The sequence below is a fragment of the Peromyscus californicus genome, unplaced genomic scaffold (assembly GCF_007827085.1).
Source record: "Peromyscus californicus insignis strain IS unplaced genomic scaffold, ASM782708v3 Scaffold_5__1_contigs__length_169319896, whole genome shotgun sequence".
Lineage (NCBI taxonomy): Eukaryota > Metazoa > Chordata > Mammalia > Rodentia > Cricetidae > Peromyscus > Peromyscus californicus.
In genome coordinates, this window is record NW_026294573.1 from 30,017,134 (window position 1) to 30,031,352 (window position 14,219).

The 14,219-nt window shown below is 48.9% G+C and overlaps 1 protein-coding gene across 1 annotated transcript in view; it reads right to left on the bottom strand.

Annotated features, from left to right (window-relative positions):
* The window catches only part of Inpp5b (inositol polyphosphate-5-phosphatase B), a 68,322-nt gene that overhangs the window by 42,442 nt on the left and 11,661 nt on the right, over positions 1-14,219 (bottom strand). The window contains 3 exon segments of the mRNA XM_052716556.1: positions 11,683-11,845; positions 11,847-11,873; positions 11,875-12,065. Coding sequence (XP_052572516.1) covers positions 11,683-11,845; positions 11,847-11,873; positions 11,875-12,065 — 381 coding nt within the window.

Below are 14,219 nucleotides of genomic sequence, written 5' to 3' on the forward strand. Positions count from 1 at the left end.
TAAAAAAAAAACAAAAACAAATTGAACATGTTGATACATACCTTTAATCCTAGGACTCAGGAAGCAAAGGCGGGTAGATCTTTGAGTTTTAGGCCAGTCAGGTCTACATAGTGAGCTCCAGTCTAGCCAGGGCTATATAGTAAGACCCTGTCTCAGGGCAAAAAAAAAAAAAAAACTTTTGAGGACAGAATGTTTTATACTATAGATGCCCTGTCCAATAGTGTGGCCATTAACTACACTAAACACCTAAAATGTGACTACAGCAAATGAGAAACTCAATTTTAAATTTCACTTTATATAAGCTACTAGCACATACAGCTGGTAGCTATCAGAACTATCGGTGCAGATTTGGACCTGGTCCCTCCTCTGGGGACGGCCAGACATCAGGGTTCACTGTAAGCAGGGGCCATCCAGCTCAGCCCTCCTGTCTCCTTAGAGTCCCCACAGGATGCTCTACACTTGGGTGGGTCCCAGGTCAAACTGTGGTCCCACTCTCTGCTCTCTCCCTGAGCTCTCCCTGCAGTCAGCAGCAGCCTCCATCACTCTGATCTCAGCTCTGCAATCCTGCCATCCACTCACCCTTCTTGTGGGGCCTCCCGAGGGAGTCAGCCAAGTGTCTCTTCATTCTCACAGCTGCTGCTCTGCAGCCAGGCTATCACCTCCTCATTTGCTGCCACAAGAGCCTAAGAGGTCCTCCCACTTCTCCTTGCCTAATGGAGTCTCTGGTCTTGGCCACATGAAACTCTGATTTCATCTTTCTGTTCCAAAACTTTCAGGGTTAGACGATGCCTGCAGGTTAAGGCCAAAACTGGTTCAACTGGCACCCAAAGCCCTTTGCATACTGGTTTCACTCTCCCTCATTAATTCACCACCAGACATCTCAATCTACCAGGACAGGTTCCCACCCACGCCCCCCTCACTCCTTCTTCCACCCTGAAGCCTCTCCTACTTTCTGGCCACCTCGCCTGTAGAACCCAGCCTCGACTCCTGCCTCCCCTTTCACGAAGCCCTGCTCACCCCCAGAGTCTTCAATAGGTGTCTCTGTAAGTTCAGAGGGCCTTGTTTGGCACTTTTAGAGACAGGACTTCAGGGAAAACCTTAGGTTTTGGAATAAATACAGCTGGATAGTTTACTGGCTGCATCCATTACATAATATAAAACCTCAAGCACTAAATTTGTTTCCTCATTTGTAAAATGGTACTAGAGTGATCGTATTTACAAAGAAGCCGAATGATCAGCAAATGCACAGCCATGATGCCTCATACCTGTAACCACAGCACACAGGAGGCTGTGGCGGGAGGACTCTTCAAAGCCAGCCCTGGAGTCACAGTGTCCCCCAGACCAGAACAGGCTACAGAGTAAGACCCTGTCTCAAAATAAAGAGCACAATGTCTGGTACACAGTAGACACTCGGAAGTTTGGCTCTGCTCTTTTCCCCCTCCTCTATTACTACTAATCCCACACTGCTTGATGGAATGTCCTGTCACAATAAAGTATTGGACTATATGCCTTACGGGCTGGAGATGGCTCAGTGGCTAAGAGTCCTTGCTGCTCTTGCAGAGAACCTCAGTTTACTCACCTACATCAGACTCTTATAGAGGATCAGGGTAAAGACGCAGCTCACAACCACCTACAACTCTATCTCCAACAGATCAGACACCCTCTTCTGGCATAGGGTGCATCTTGCCCCAGGCCCTTTCCCTCTCTCCATTCACCCCCTCTGCTGCTCCCTGGATGACAGGGAGTGAGCGGCTTTCTTTGACCATGTTCTTCCAGTTCTGCTTTACCAGAAGTCTAAAGCAAATAGAATTGTGGAAAAAAAAAAAAAAAACAGAGAGGAGAAAAAGTGGGGAGGGGACTGGAGCAATGACTGTTCTTCCAGGGGTCCTGAGTTCAATTCCCAGCACCCACATGATAGCTCACAATAACAGGATCTGATGCCCTTTTCTGGTGTACAGGCAGACATGCAGACGAAGTACCCATATCCGTTAAATATACCTTTTAAAAAAAAAAAAGGAATGGAGACAGATGACTGTGAACTGAATCTCTGAAACCATGAGCCAAGATAAATCTGTGTGTGTGTGTGTGTGTGTGTGTGTGTGTGTATGTGTGTGTACATGCACGTGCAGGCATGTATGTAGGTGCACATGTGTGTGAGCATCCTCAGTGGCCAGAAGAATGCATTGAGTCCCCTGGAACAGGAGTTATGGCTGGTTGTGAACTGCCAACACGAGTGCTGGGAACTGAACCCAGGTCCTCTACAAGAGCAGCAAGTACTCTTAACACCGAGCCAGCTCCTGGCCCACTTGAAGTTATTTTCCTCTGGGATTTTGTCGTGTTGATTAAAAAGAAACAAAAACAAGACTTAACATACTCCAAAATTCTTCTTGTTGTATGAGACGGGGGCTCATGGTGGATGGGAGACTGGCCTCAAACTCATGAACTCTCTACATAGCTGAGGATGGCCTTGAACTCCTGATCCTCCAGCCTCCACCTCACAAGTATGCACACCACACCTGTCTCCTAGAACTTTTACAGCATAGTATTAGAGTCCATAGATCACAGCACTTGCTTAATAAATTACAACTGCAAATAAGAACTGTGATACATTCTGAGCCAAATGTTAAGACTTTGAACGCCACACAAGCCTTGGACCTCCCTTTCTTCTTCTTCTTTAGAGGATAAGAGGACATTTTTTTAATTAATTATTTTATTATATTATTCTGGGTTACATAAGGCCATCTCCCGGAAAGTATAGGATGCACTTTGAGCACACACACCCCAATGCCCACTCCCCTCCTTCCTTCCCCTCCCTCCCCATTCGTCCTCTCCCTTCCCCTAGATGGTTTCACATCTACTTGAAGATCATCTATACACATATGATTTTATAGCTTCATATAAACCTAGAAAGCACAAATGAGGGGAAAAAACCATGTAATACTTCATGTGTGTATGATGCTCACGTGTGTGCTTTTTGAGATAGGGTCTCTCAATGACCTGGAGTCTGTGGATTAGGCCGGATTGGCTAGTGAGCCCCCGGGATCCTCTGCTTCTGTCTCCCCAGCACTGGAATTACAAGGGCATACCATCAACCCAGATCTATGTGAGTGCCCGAGATCCAACTCGTGCTCATGCGGCAAGCTCTTTAAGTACTGAGCTATGTCCCAGCCCCCAACATTTGTTTGCCTCAGAATGACATAATTCCACTTAATATGATTATTTCTAGTTGCAGGTTGGCCTTGAACTCCCAATTCTTCTGCCACCATGCCAGGCTTTGAGTCTTATTCTTACACAAAGGAAAACTAAGTGTTTACATAGTACCCAGCACACAAGGCAAAGAATTCTCGAGTGGACTTTATAACGTAGGGCACCTTGCATTACGAAGAGTGGAAGAACCCTTTGTTACCTTTGAGCCTGGCCACCAATCCAAACAGTTATGGGCTTTGTTTGTTTGTTTGGGTCTCGTTTTGTCTTTTTTGAGTCAGGATCTATGTATCCCCTGGCTGTCTTAGAACTCTAGGGTAGACCAGGCTGGTCTCGAACTCACAGAGATCCCCCTGCCTCTGCCCCGAGTGCTGGGATTAAAGGTGTCGCCACCATGAGCGGCTTAGGTGTTTGCAGCTTTCCTCAGGCAGGGTAGGTGCCCAGGTCTGCACTCAGCCTTCCTGAAAGTCCTCCTATGCTGTCCTAAGTCAAATAACTATGCTTCAATCATTTGGTTTTGTCCACTTTGTTAACATTTACCAGTATCTTGTGTCCTTAAAAAAAGTGCCACAAAACCAGGTCTGGTGGTACGTGCCAGTAATCTCAGCACTTGGAGATGGACACAGGAAATCAAGATTAAAATATTTAAGAAGTCAGGGACCCCTGGGGAGTAGGGACTCAAGTCTAAAAGCCACATTTTGCACCCTGAGTCCCGAATTCAAAACCTGGTTGGTACCCTGTACAAATGTAATAGTTAAAGAAGAACAAAAACAACCAGCCAAGCTTTTAAAGAGAAACTCCGGTACAATCCCTTGACAAGAGCAGGTCAGTGGTGATGGGCTGTTAGAGGTGGCTTGACTGCGCCTCCCGGCTCTCTTCAGCAGGCTTCTGTGACCTCTCTCTGGTCTGCTGATAAAGCTGAGAGAGAAGTGGGAAGAACAAGCCAAGAAGCGGGGAAGGAGGGGCAGAGCGGTTCACAGAAGGCGGGGGCGCATGCTGCCTGTGAAGACTACAATTTGTACACTTTCCTCGGCTCAACCAAAGGCGGATTGTTCCCCCTTTGAGAAGGGGCCTCGGGTAGCTCAGCTGGACTTCTTCCTGCCTCTACTTCCCGAGTGCTACAATCACGGGCACGAGCCACACCTGGCTGGCTCACAGAGACTTTCTTTTGAGCACCTACTGATGCAAAATGCCAAGAACAGCACGTTCAAGTTTACAAAAACGGAGCCAGGGCTGGAGAGATGGCTCTGGTTGCTGAGCCCGCTGATCTGAGGCTAATCCCAGGATCTGAATGGTGGAAGGAGAGAACCAAATTGTCCTCTGACCTCCAGACTTGCCCCACACACGTACACGTACACACACACACACACACACACACACACACACACACATAAATTTTTCAAAAATGCAGCCTCACACCATGTTGTGTTGGCACACACCTTTAATCCCAGCACCAAGAGGCAGAGGCAGGCGGATCTCTGTGAGTTCAAGGCCCACCTGGTCTACAGAGTGAGTTCCAGGACAGCTGGGGCTACACAGAGAAACCCTGTCTTGAAAAACAAACAAACAAAAATTGCCGCTTAGCTGGTCATGGTAAAACATGCGTTTAATCGAAGCACTGGGAGGTAGAAGAGGCAGGTGGGTCTCTATAACTTCAAGGACAGCAAGAGCTATATAGTGAAGACCCTGTCTCAAAAAAAAAAAAAAATGTCAAGTCAATGAAGAAGTGAAAAAGTACAGGGCTTTACCAAAAAAACAATAAACAACATTTGAGGTGAATAAAGGTTGAGTCACAGTGCGGATGAAACTAGAGAGGCTGGCTGTGGTGAAGCCGAGTAGGACCTGAACGTCACACTAAGGGACCTGAACTTTATTCCATAGGCACTGGGGTGTGGAGCAATACTCACTCTCAGACACAGAGTGGGATGTGATACAAGGTGTGCTTTAAGGAGATCCCAGAGGGAGAGAGAAATTTAAGTACAGGTAGAAGGGCTTGGGGGCTGGGGGTGTGGCTCAGTAGAAGAACAACTGTCTAGCATGAGCAAGGTACTAGAGGCCTGATGCCCAGAACAGAGAGAGAGAGAGAGAGAGAGAAAGGAAGGCAGGAAAGAAGGAAGGAAGGAATTAGGTGGGGGAAGACTAATAAGGGGCCACTTCAATTGTCTAGGTAAGAATGAACTCAAACGAACACGGGGGGGGGGGGGGGGGGGGGGGGGGGGGGGGGGGGGGGGGGGCCGCGCGCGCGCGCGCGGCGCACACCTTTAATCCCAGCACTCAGGAGGCAGAGGCAGGAGGATCTCTGAGTTGTAGGCCAGCCTGGTTTGTAGAGAGAATTCCAGGATGGCCAGGGCTACACTGAGGAATGTTATTTCAAAAAATTGGGGAAAAAAAAAAAAGGACTGATCTTGTACTGTGGGGATTTTGACATGTGAGTAGACAGAGGCAATGCTGCACTCAAAAAAAAAAAAAAAAAGACAAAATTTGCTTAACAGATGTGAGAGAGCAGAATCAAGATGACCACAGGATATGGGACATAGTAGCACATGCCTTTAATCCCGGCATGCTGGAAGCCGAGGCCAATTTGCCATGAGTTCAAAGCCAGCCTATGCTACTAAGTGAGTTAGGGGTCAGCCTGGGCTATAAGGTGAGATTTCTGTCTGATAAAGAAAAACACAACAATAAAATAAAATGACCGTGGCCTTCAGTGGCTGCACTGAAAGAAAAGAAACAGGAGGAGAGACTGTGACAGCAGGCAGGATGTCAAAGCCTGCCACCCCAGCATGTGGGAGGTATAAGCAAGAGAAGCAGGAATTCACAGACACCCTCAGGAGCTCAAGGCTAGCCTGGGCTATATGAAGCCCAGGAAAAAAAGGAAGGAGAGAGAGGAGTGGGCAGAAACTTAGCTGAGTCAGCAGTTCACTACATCACTTGCAATCCAGGACTTGGAAGGCTACGGCAGAAAGGATGTGCAGTTCTCACAGAAGAAACCACTCCTGGATAGGCTCAAGACACGGCCGGGGCCTAAGCTCTTGTGGATAGGCATATGCAGCATCTGTTTCCCAAGCAAAAGGACCCAAGTAAGAAAGCACTCCTCCTTCAAGGAAGCAATTTCACCGATGTAAGAATGGCAGTCAAGGGGCTGGGGAGGAAATGGCTCAGTAGGTAAGAGCGATTACTGGACAAACGGGGGGGGGGGGGGGGGGGGGGAGCATGAGGACCTGAGTTTACATCCTCACACCCCAGAAAAAGACATACAAAGCATGGCTGTGTGTGTTGTGAGCCCAGCACTGGCAAGAAGGGTCTGGGGGCACAAGAAGACTGCTGGGACTCAATGGCCACCAGCCCAGCGGAGAACAGTGAAGCACCAGGTTCACTGAGAGCTCTTGACTCAGGGAATGAGGCAGAAAGCGATGGAGGTGGGCACCTCACTCCCTCTTCCAGCCTCCACACACCTACAAAGGCATCTGTAAACCCCCACATATGTACACACACACACACACACACACACACACAAAGGAAAAAGAAAGAAAGAAAAGGACAATTAAGACAGGTTACTAGTGGTGTACCAAGAAGCAACAGTTTTTCATTTTTAAAATATCCAGGACATTGAGACACATACTTTGCTTAAATCCTTATCAAAATACCAAGAATGAATGCCTCTTCCCTGTTACATATGCTAGCTCCAGTTCATATATGGATCATGTGTAAGGTCTACAAAATTATGAAAAGTATTTTTTCACTCTTTTTTCTAGTGCTGAGGATTCAGGACTTGCACATACTGGCATGTGCTACCATGCCCAGCTATGTTGTTCTTATTGGGTTTCTCTGTGTAACAGCCCTGACTGTCCAGGAACTCTCTGTAGACCAGGCTGGCTGAGAACTCACAGAGATCCACCTGCCTCTGCCTCCTGAATGCTGGGCTTAAAGGCGTGCGCCACTGCCGCCGCCGCCGCCGCCGCCGCCGCCGCCGCCGCCGCCGCCGCCGCCGCCGCCGCCGCCGCCCGCTCAGTTATTTTTCTTTTTGTGTTTTTGTTGTTGTTACTATGTGTTTGAGGCAACAACAACAACAAAACACACACACACACACACACACACACACACACACACACACACACACACACACAGATCAGTTCCTATGCCCCAACACTGTCCTTCCTCTAGTAAATAGTGATGCCTCCCTCTTCCTGAACTGTCAGGCCCCAAGGATGTCTGTATAAAGCTCCACTCCTAATCGAGTGGGGCACCTCTCTTGTTCCAGACAAGACATTGCAGAGTTCCAAAACCAACTATTTTCTTAAGAAAAGAGTTATTAAGGAGGGTTGCCTGTTGTAGAAACAAGAGTTTGAATGGGACAAGGAAGAAAAATGGAGACAGAAACAACAAAAGGAAGAAAAGTGAGTACCGTTTTGTTTAAAGAAACAAGTGACTCAAAATAAATCAGTTTGCTTAGGAGCCTGAAGAACTTCCTATGCAACGGACACGATGGGCAGTATTTCCACCTCAAAGATAAACAAAAGGCAAATTCATCTGCTCCACAGTGAAAGAATATATTGGTCACACAGGTTTTACTTATTAATACAGACAAAGCCAGATGAAAGCAACAGAAAAGCAACCCACAGGCTATTTTTCTTACCATTCTCTCTGGCTCTGACTCTGGTAATCTAGGTTACCCTTTACGCTACCCTGAGATATAAATAGCAGTCACTTCCTTTCACAGGCCAGGCAGAGTTTAGTGCTTTGCTTCCTGGGTCCAGGGGAAAATATTCATAACACAATTCAGTGAGAATTTGGTTACAGAGCTAGAGAGAGAGCTCAGCCAGTAGGGTGTTTGCTGCAGAAGCATAGGGACCCAAGTTTGACCCCCAGCAGCCACATAAAAAGCCAGGCGTATGCCGGGCGGTGGTGGCGCACGCCTTTAACCCCAGCACTCGGGAGGCAGAGCCAGGCGGATCTCTGTGAGTTCGAGGCCAGCCTGGTCTCCAAAGCGAGTTCCAGGAAAGGCGCAAAGCTACACAGAGAAACCCTGTCTCGAAAAACAAACAAACAAAAAAAAAAAGCCAGGCGTGATGGCTTTCACCTGTAATCCCAGGACTGGGGAGGCAGAGACAGGAGGATTCCTGGGACTTTATAACCAGACCCTGTCTCCAAAAACAAGATGGATGGATGACTCTTGGGAAACAACAACTGAGGTGAACTATGGCCTCCAAACACACACACACACACACACACACACACACACTACTACAAAGCTGCCTAACTTCGTTTGAATCAGCTAGAAGAAAAAGAACTTGCTTCAAAACACCAAAATTAGTTATTACCACTTTGTTGGTTTTTAAAATTACACTTGTTCCTTTATTTGTTATGAATTTGTGTGTGGATACAGGTGTGTGATGTGAGTGGGCACATGCATGCCATGGTGCAGGTGTGGCAGGCAGAGGGCAATTCGTGGGAGTCAGTTCTCTCCTTCTACCATATAAGTTCCAGGGGTCAAACTCGGGTCATCAGGCTTGGCGGCAAGTGCCTTAACCTAATGTGCCATTTTGCTGGACCCCAGCTCCTGTTCTTGTTGAATTACCCCACGGGACTTCAGCTGTCTCCTTTCCCATGTATAGCTCTGAATCCTCCAGAATACAAGTCCACGTCTCTGCCATGAACCCAGACTGAAATGCTAGTGAACTTTTTACAAAATGACTCAGATGGTACTGAGCCCCATACGGTATCCCCAGTGGAGCTGCATGAGTTAAGAGGCCCTTGGTTGCCAGAGAGCAATAACGAGGCATTTCTCCCAAGCCACACTCTTCTTATTAAGGAAGGAAAGAGCATCCCAAAGTTAAGAGCAATAAAATAAGCAATGAAGCAGAACAGCTACTGTCTGATGAAACAGGGACCAGTCTAAAGCCAAAACAAGACCATAATGCTCTGGAAACCAAGAGCATCGGCCACTGTGATTCCATACCACAGCCCAGCACCGAGACACCTCTGACATGCTGAAGACACAGACCTAATCAGAAACTAGCTCCATCTCTTTTTCCTACTACAGCCCCACCAAGTCGCCCTGGAACTCTCTCGTTTAAATCTCTGAGTGGTGAGTTTGCATGTGTATTTGCAATCCTCATCTTCCACTTTGTTTGGAACAAAGTCCCTCCTTCATCCCTGAATACAGCAGGGTCGGTGGCCTTGGAGCTCCCAGAGTCTCCTGTCTCCACCTCCCTACCTCACCACAGGAACCCTCGGATTACAGATGCCCACGATATGCTACCTGGCTCTACACGGGACCCAGGGATATGAACTCAGGTCCTTGTACTTGCAAGGTGAGCACTTTACTCGTTGAACCATCCCCCCAGCCTCAACTTGGCACTCGAATTCAGCTGAGACAAATCAAAGAAAGGAGGTTTTTTTTTGGGGGGGGGGGGGCACGAAAGTGAGATCTTCCTCTAACAAGGCCAAGGGATGGGATGAAAATTAGATCCACTTTGCCCCCAAAACACATAGACCTTCAAGATGACCTCGTTTACCCTACAAGGACCATACTGCTGCTAGATTGACCCTTTGCCCCCTCAGCTCTATGTATACACTAGACCTTTCTCCATCAGAATGTCAGCTCCTGAAGTATAGCTGTTTTTGTTGTTGTTTTAATAGTTTTAATGGTGTCTCATTCCATGGAGCCCATCTGACACTGGCCTTGAGCTCACCGGTATACCTAAGATGACTCTAAACTCCTAGTCCTGCTTCCACCTGCCAAGTGCTGGGATCCCAGGCATCTGCTACCACACCTGGCTGCAAACAGCACTGGGAGGCAGCATTTTGCCTTGGGTTAGTTCCCCAGGTTTTGGGGAAGTGGGTATTTTGATGGTCTACAGATGGGAAGAATCAAAACCCACTACTTGTTTCCACTGCGGCCGAATCTACTGGTGCATCCAGAGGTGGCCCAAAGGGTTCCTGCCATCTCTTCAAAGAAGCAACTCTGGAATCAGAGACGGCCCAAACAGAAATGCGGGCTTGGTTGGGTACCATTCTTTCCAATTTCAACAGCAGCAACCTAGCAGCTACTCACGTAATCTCACATACTGTTGGGTATTCTGATGGGGATGAATCTTTTGAATTAAAAGTCAAAGCAAAATCTTGACAGTAATTCCTCTCCATCATGTGGCCAGTTTTTCCCTTTGTGAAGAGAAATGAATGCTTCTGCCACCAGTGCACATTTCTCACCCTGAGGCAGATAACTCCAGAGCTGGCTGGCCTGATTTCTCATGCTCTATATCTCTCTACTGGAGGCCCAAAGAACTCCCAATAGCCCAGTCCCGGCATGTGGGCAGAAGCCAGGACCCACCTCTTTGTGCGGCCACCAGGCCTGTTCTCCACTTAACTGAGTTTCTGGCAGCCTCTTGTGAAGGACGAGAAGAGGATGTTAATCTTAAACACGCACCGGTCCCAGTACCACAAACCAGAAGGTCATGGAAACCGAATCGACAGCTGCACAAGTGAACTTTGAGATAAGCCCCAGAAAGACGCACACTATCTGTGCCATCAGGGGCTTCGTGGGCATCTTGTGGTGGTTTCGAGGAAGGAAGGACGGAGGAAGTCCTATGCTGCCTAGTTTCCTCTCGTTTTACAAACACTTGCCCAACGTGTCACCTCGCCCCACTCTTCATACTTTCCAAGCCTTGTAATTGCAAACGTCCCGGCCCATACTTGACAAGGCTACTTGACAGACTTTCATCGCTAGCAAAGGACCGACAGGAGTAATAGAAATGGGTACTGGGGATTGCGCCAAAGCCCTCAGGAGCCTGCGGCTTCATGGACAACACCTTGGGAAAAACAAACACCAGAGAGCCCTAAATCACAGGGCTGACCCAAATCTCAGCCCCGAGCCTCTCTCTGCCTCTGCAAAGGGCAATATCGTGTTCAACAATCAGCCTTTGTACCGTACATGATCCACCAAGGGACAAATGGCAAAAGCCTAGCTGGGTTCACCTGTAACCTCGTCCCTGAGGGCCTCCAGTCTCACAGCAGCCAGGGCTCTCCTGCGCTCCAGCTACGTGCACAGGCCACCCTGTCCGAGCGGCGGTGGAGCCCACAGAGCGCCAGCAGAGACCACATCTCCTTCGGGGACAGCTCTGTCACAGTCGCGCACACCCCCACAGACACTCGCCACCCTCCCAAGGCCGGGACGGAGGAACTACCTCGGCTGGAGAAACCGAAACGCCGAGAGAGGTAACAAGCAGCCGGAGGTCACGCACCCGGCCACCAACGGGACTCCCCTAACCCCTGGGCCTCAGGATTCCCGGGTACCCGCGGATCACCGGCCTGTCGCCCCCACGCCGGGCGGAGAGTAACTTCCCAGCAGAACTTGAGCCTCAGCATCCCCGCCTCGCCGACCGCCAAGACCTTGACCTTCGCCCCACACGGCCATCGGCCGACCCGCCAGTCCTCCCGAAGACCCGACACCGCGGCCCCGCTCCGCAGCGACCGCCCGACCTGCACAGTCGCGTTCCCGAGAGCCGCCGCCCGCCGACATTTCCCAGTCTGCTTCCTCAAGCGCTTCATCCCGCCGCCCGCCGCGCGCTCTCCGTCCTTCCTCAGGCCCGCCCCCCTGCGCCTCCTCCGCCAATAGAAATTCCGACTCCTCCGTGGCTCCGCCCCCAAAGCAGAATGTAGCAAGGGCCCCTGAAGCAAGACATCCTCCAATCCTCGCCGTGCATTCCCAGACTGATACCTGCCTCCTCCAATGGGCGTGAACCCGCTCTGGGTACCCGGGTCCGAGTTCCACTCGCGCGGTTTCGGCGGCTGGACATCTGCCTCTGCACACCTGTGTCTAGACAGCCACCGGAACTCGGGATCCCGCGTCTCAGGGTCAAAACCTGTGGCAGGGACAATGGAGCACAGACTGAGGCACGGGTTTGAAAAGCCCGCTGCACTTCTGTAAGACTATGTGGTGGAGACTCTCCAAGCCTGCTTTCCTCTTGCCCAGCGTGGATCAGAAACCCAAATGCAATTAATGGAAGTGAAGTGCTCTGCCAAAGCAGGACTGCGTCATTATCCAACAAACTTTATTAGGTAGGGAACTATTATCCTAATTTTATAGAGGAGGCAACTAAATTCAGAAAGGCTAGATGCAAGGTCACAAAGTGAGTGGTAAATTGGAGACTTAACCGGATGCCTACACTAGAAAATGGGTTGGGGGACTTAACTACCTCCATCCTCCACCTGCAACTTCCTGGCCTCTGCTGATAACCCAGAAGTAAGCTGTATATCATATGTAATGAAATATGCTATTAAGACAAGCTCTCTGGCCGGGCGCCGGTGGCGCATGCCTTTAATCCCAGCACTAGGGAGGCAGAGCCAGGCAGATCTCTGTGAATTCAAGGCCAGCCTGGTCTACAGAGCGAGATCCAGGACAGGCACCAAAACTACACAGAGAGACCCTGTCTCGAAAAAAAAAAAAAAAAAGAAGAAGAAGACCTCTGGGGGTCTGGCGATGTAGCTGGGTAGACTGCTTGTCTAGCATGCACCAAGCTGTGGGTTCAATACCCAGCACCACATAAAACTGGTGGTGGTGGGGACATATCTGTAGTCCCAGAACTCAGAACACAGTAGTGGAAGGATCGGAAGTTAAGGACCAGCCTAGACTACACTCATGTAATCTCAGCACTTAGGAAGCTGAGTCAGGAAGACTGTGAATTCCAGGCCAGCCTGGGCAATATAGTGAAATCTTGTCTACAGAAATACCAAGGCAACCTTCTGATACTCCTAACTCTTTTGGCACCCCTCCTCTGCAGAAGTTCCTGAGCAACTGTTGCCTCTGACTCAAACCCAGGTCTCACCCCCAAGCCCTGGCATTAACCCTTCTTGCTAAACCCTTCTTGTCCTGCCTGCTCAACTTGTAGAACTGCATGAACCAGATCCAACTGAATTGGGTTTGCAAGGACCTCATACTGAGGAGCCCTCAGCTCAAGTCTTGGGCTGCGGCATGGCCAGACACTGCTTTCAAATTATTTTCAGTGGTACTTAGTACCAACCCATATCCAGCCTCAACTGACTCTCACAATACCCCTAGGTTATTAGATAAGGGAAGTTTATCTCTCCCTTTCCTTCGAACAGACCATAAAACGAATGCCTGAAGAAGTGAAAGAGCCACCCACATTCACATACAGGAAGTGGCCGAGCTGGGGTCTGAACTGAAGTTGTGGCATTCTGCAGGCCTTAGTGTCCAAAGCTGCCTTGTTACTTCAGCTCATGAATGGTCTCAGGTTAAGTTTTTTACATGTTCTGTGTCAGCTTATACACGACTTTAAAAAAAAGTATTTGTAAGATGTGTTTTACTTTGTTGAAACAGGGACTCACTGTATAGCTCTAGCTGTCCTGGAACTGGCTATGTAAACCAGGCTGGCCTTGAACTCACAGAGGTCCACCTGCTTCTGCCTCCTGAGTGCTGGGATTAAAAGTGTGTACCACCATACCTGGCCATTACTAGTCTCTTTAATTGCAAAATTGGGGTCAGTGGGCAAGACTAGACTATTAGGGTTACCAGATCCGGGGTTTTTGTCCTAAAATTTGGGTCATCAATAAAACGGGACATCTACTCCTTACTACTATTGCTCCACAGATGAAAAAAGATCATCATGGTTTGTTTTGCATTATCTAGATAGCTAGAAAAATGTCTAACCTACAGTAGTTACTCAGTTAACATGAGCTCATTCCTTTCTTTACCTATTGTTTCTTGGCCAAGACACTGCCTTACCCAGAGAGGATTAATGAGGACAGCCTGGTTCCTTCACTTGGAGCCTCATCCTGGACCCTAATCCCTTCATATGTAAAGCCCAAGTGTTGGCTGGTGGACAGCCAAAGGTCTGTCCCTGTCACCCAGGTTCCTTCCTAAGGAAGCACTGTCTTAATGGTCAGAGAAACAAGAGTTAGTGCATAACTTCCTGCTGGTTACCCCAGCCACGGTGTGGACCCCCAAGGAAAGAACGAGCAAGAGAGTAAGAGATCTGCAGGACAGACACTCAAGCCTA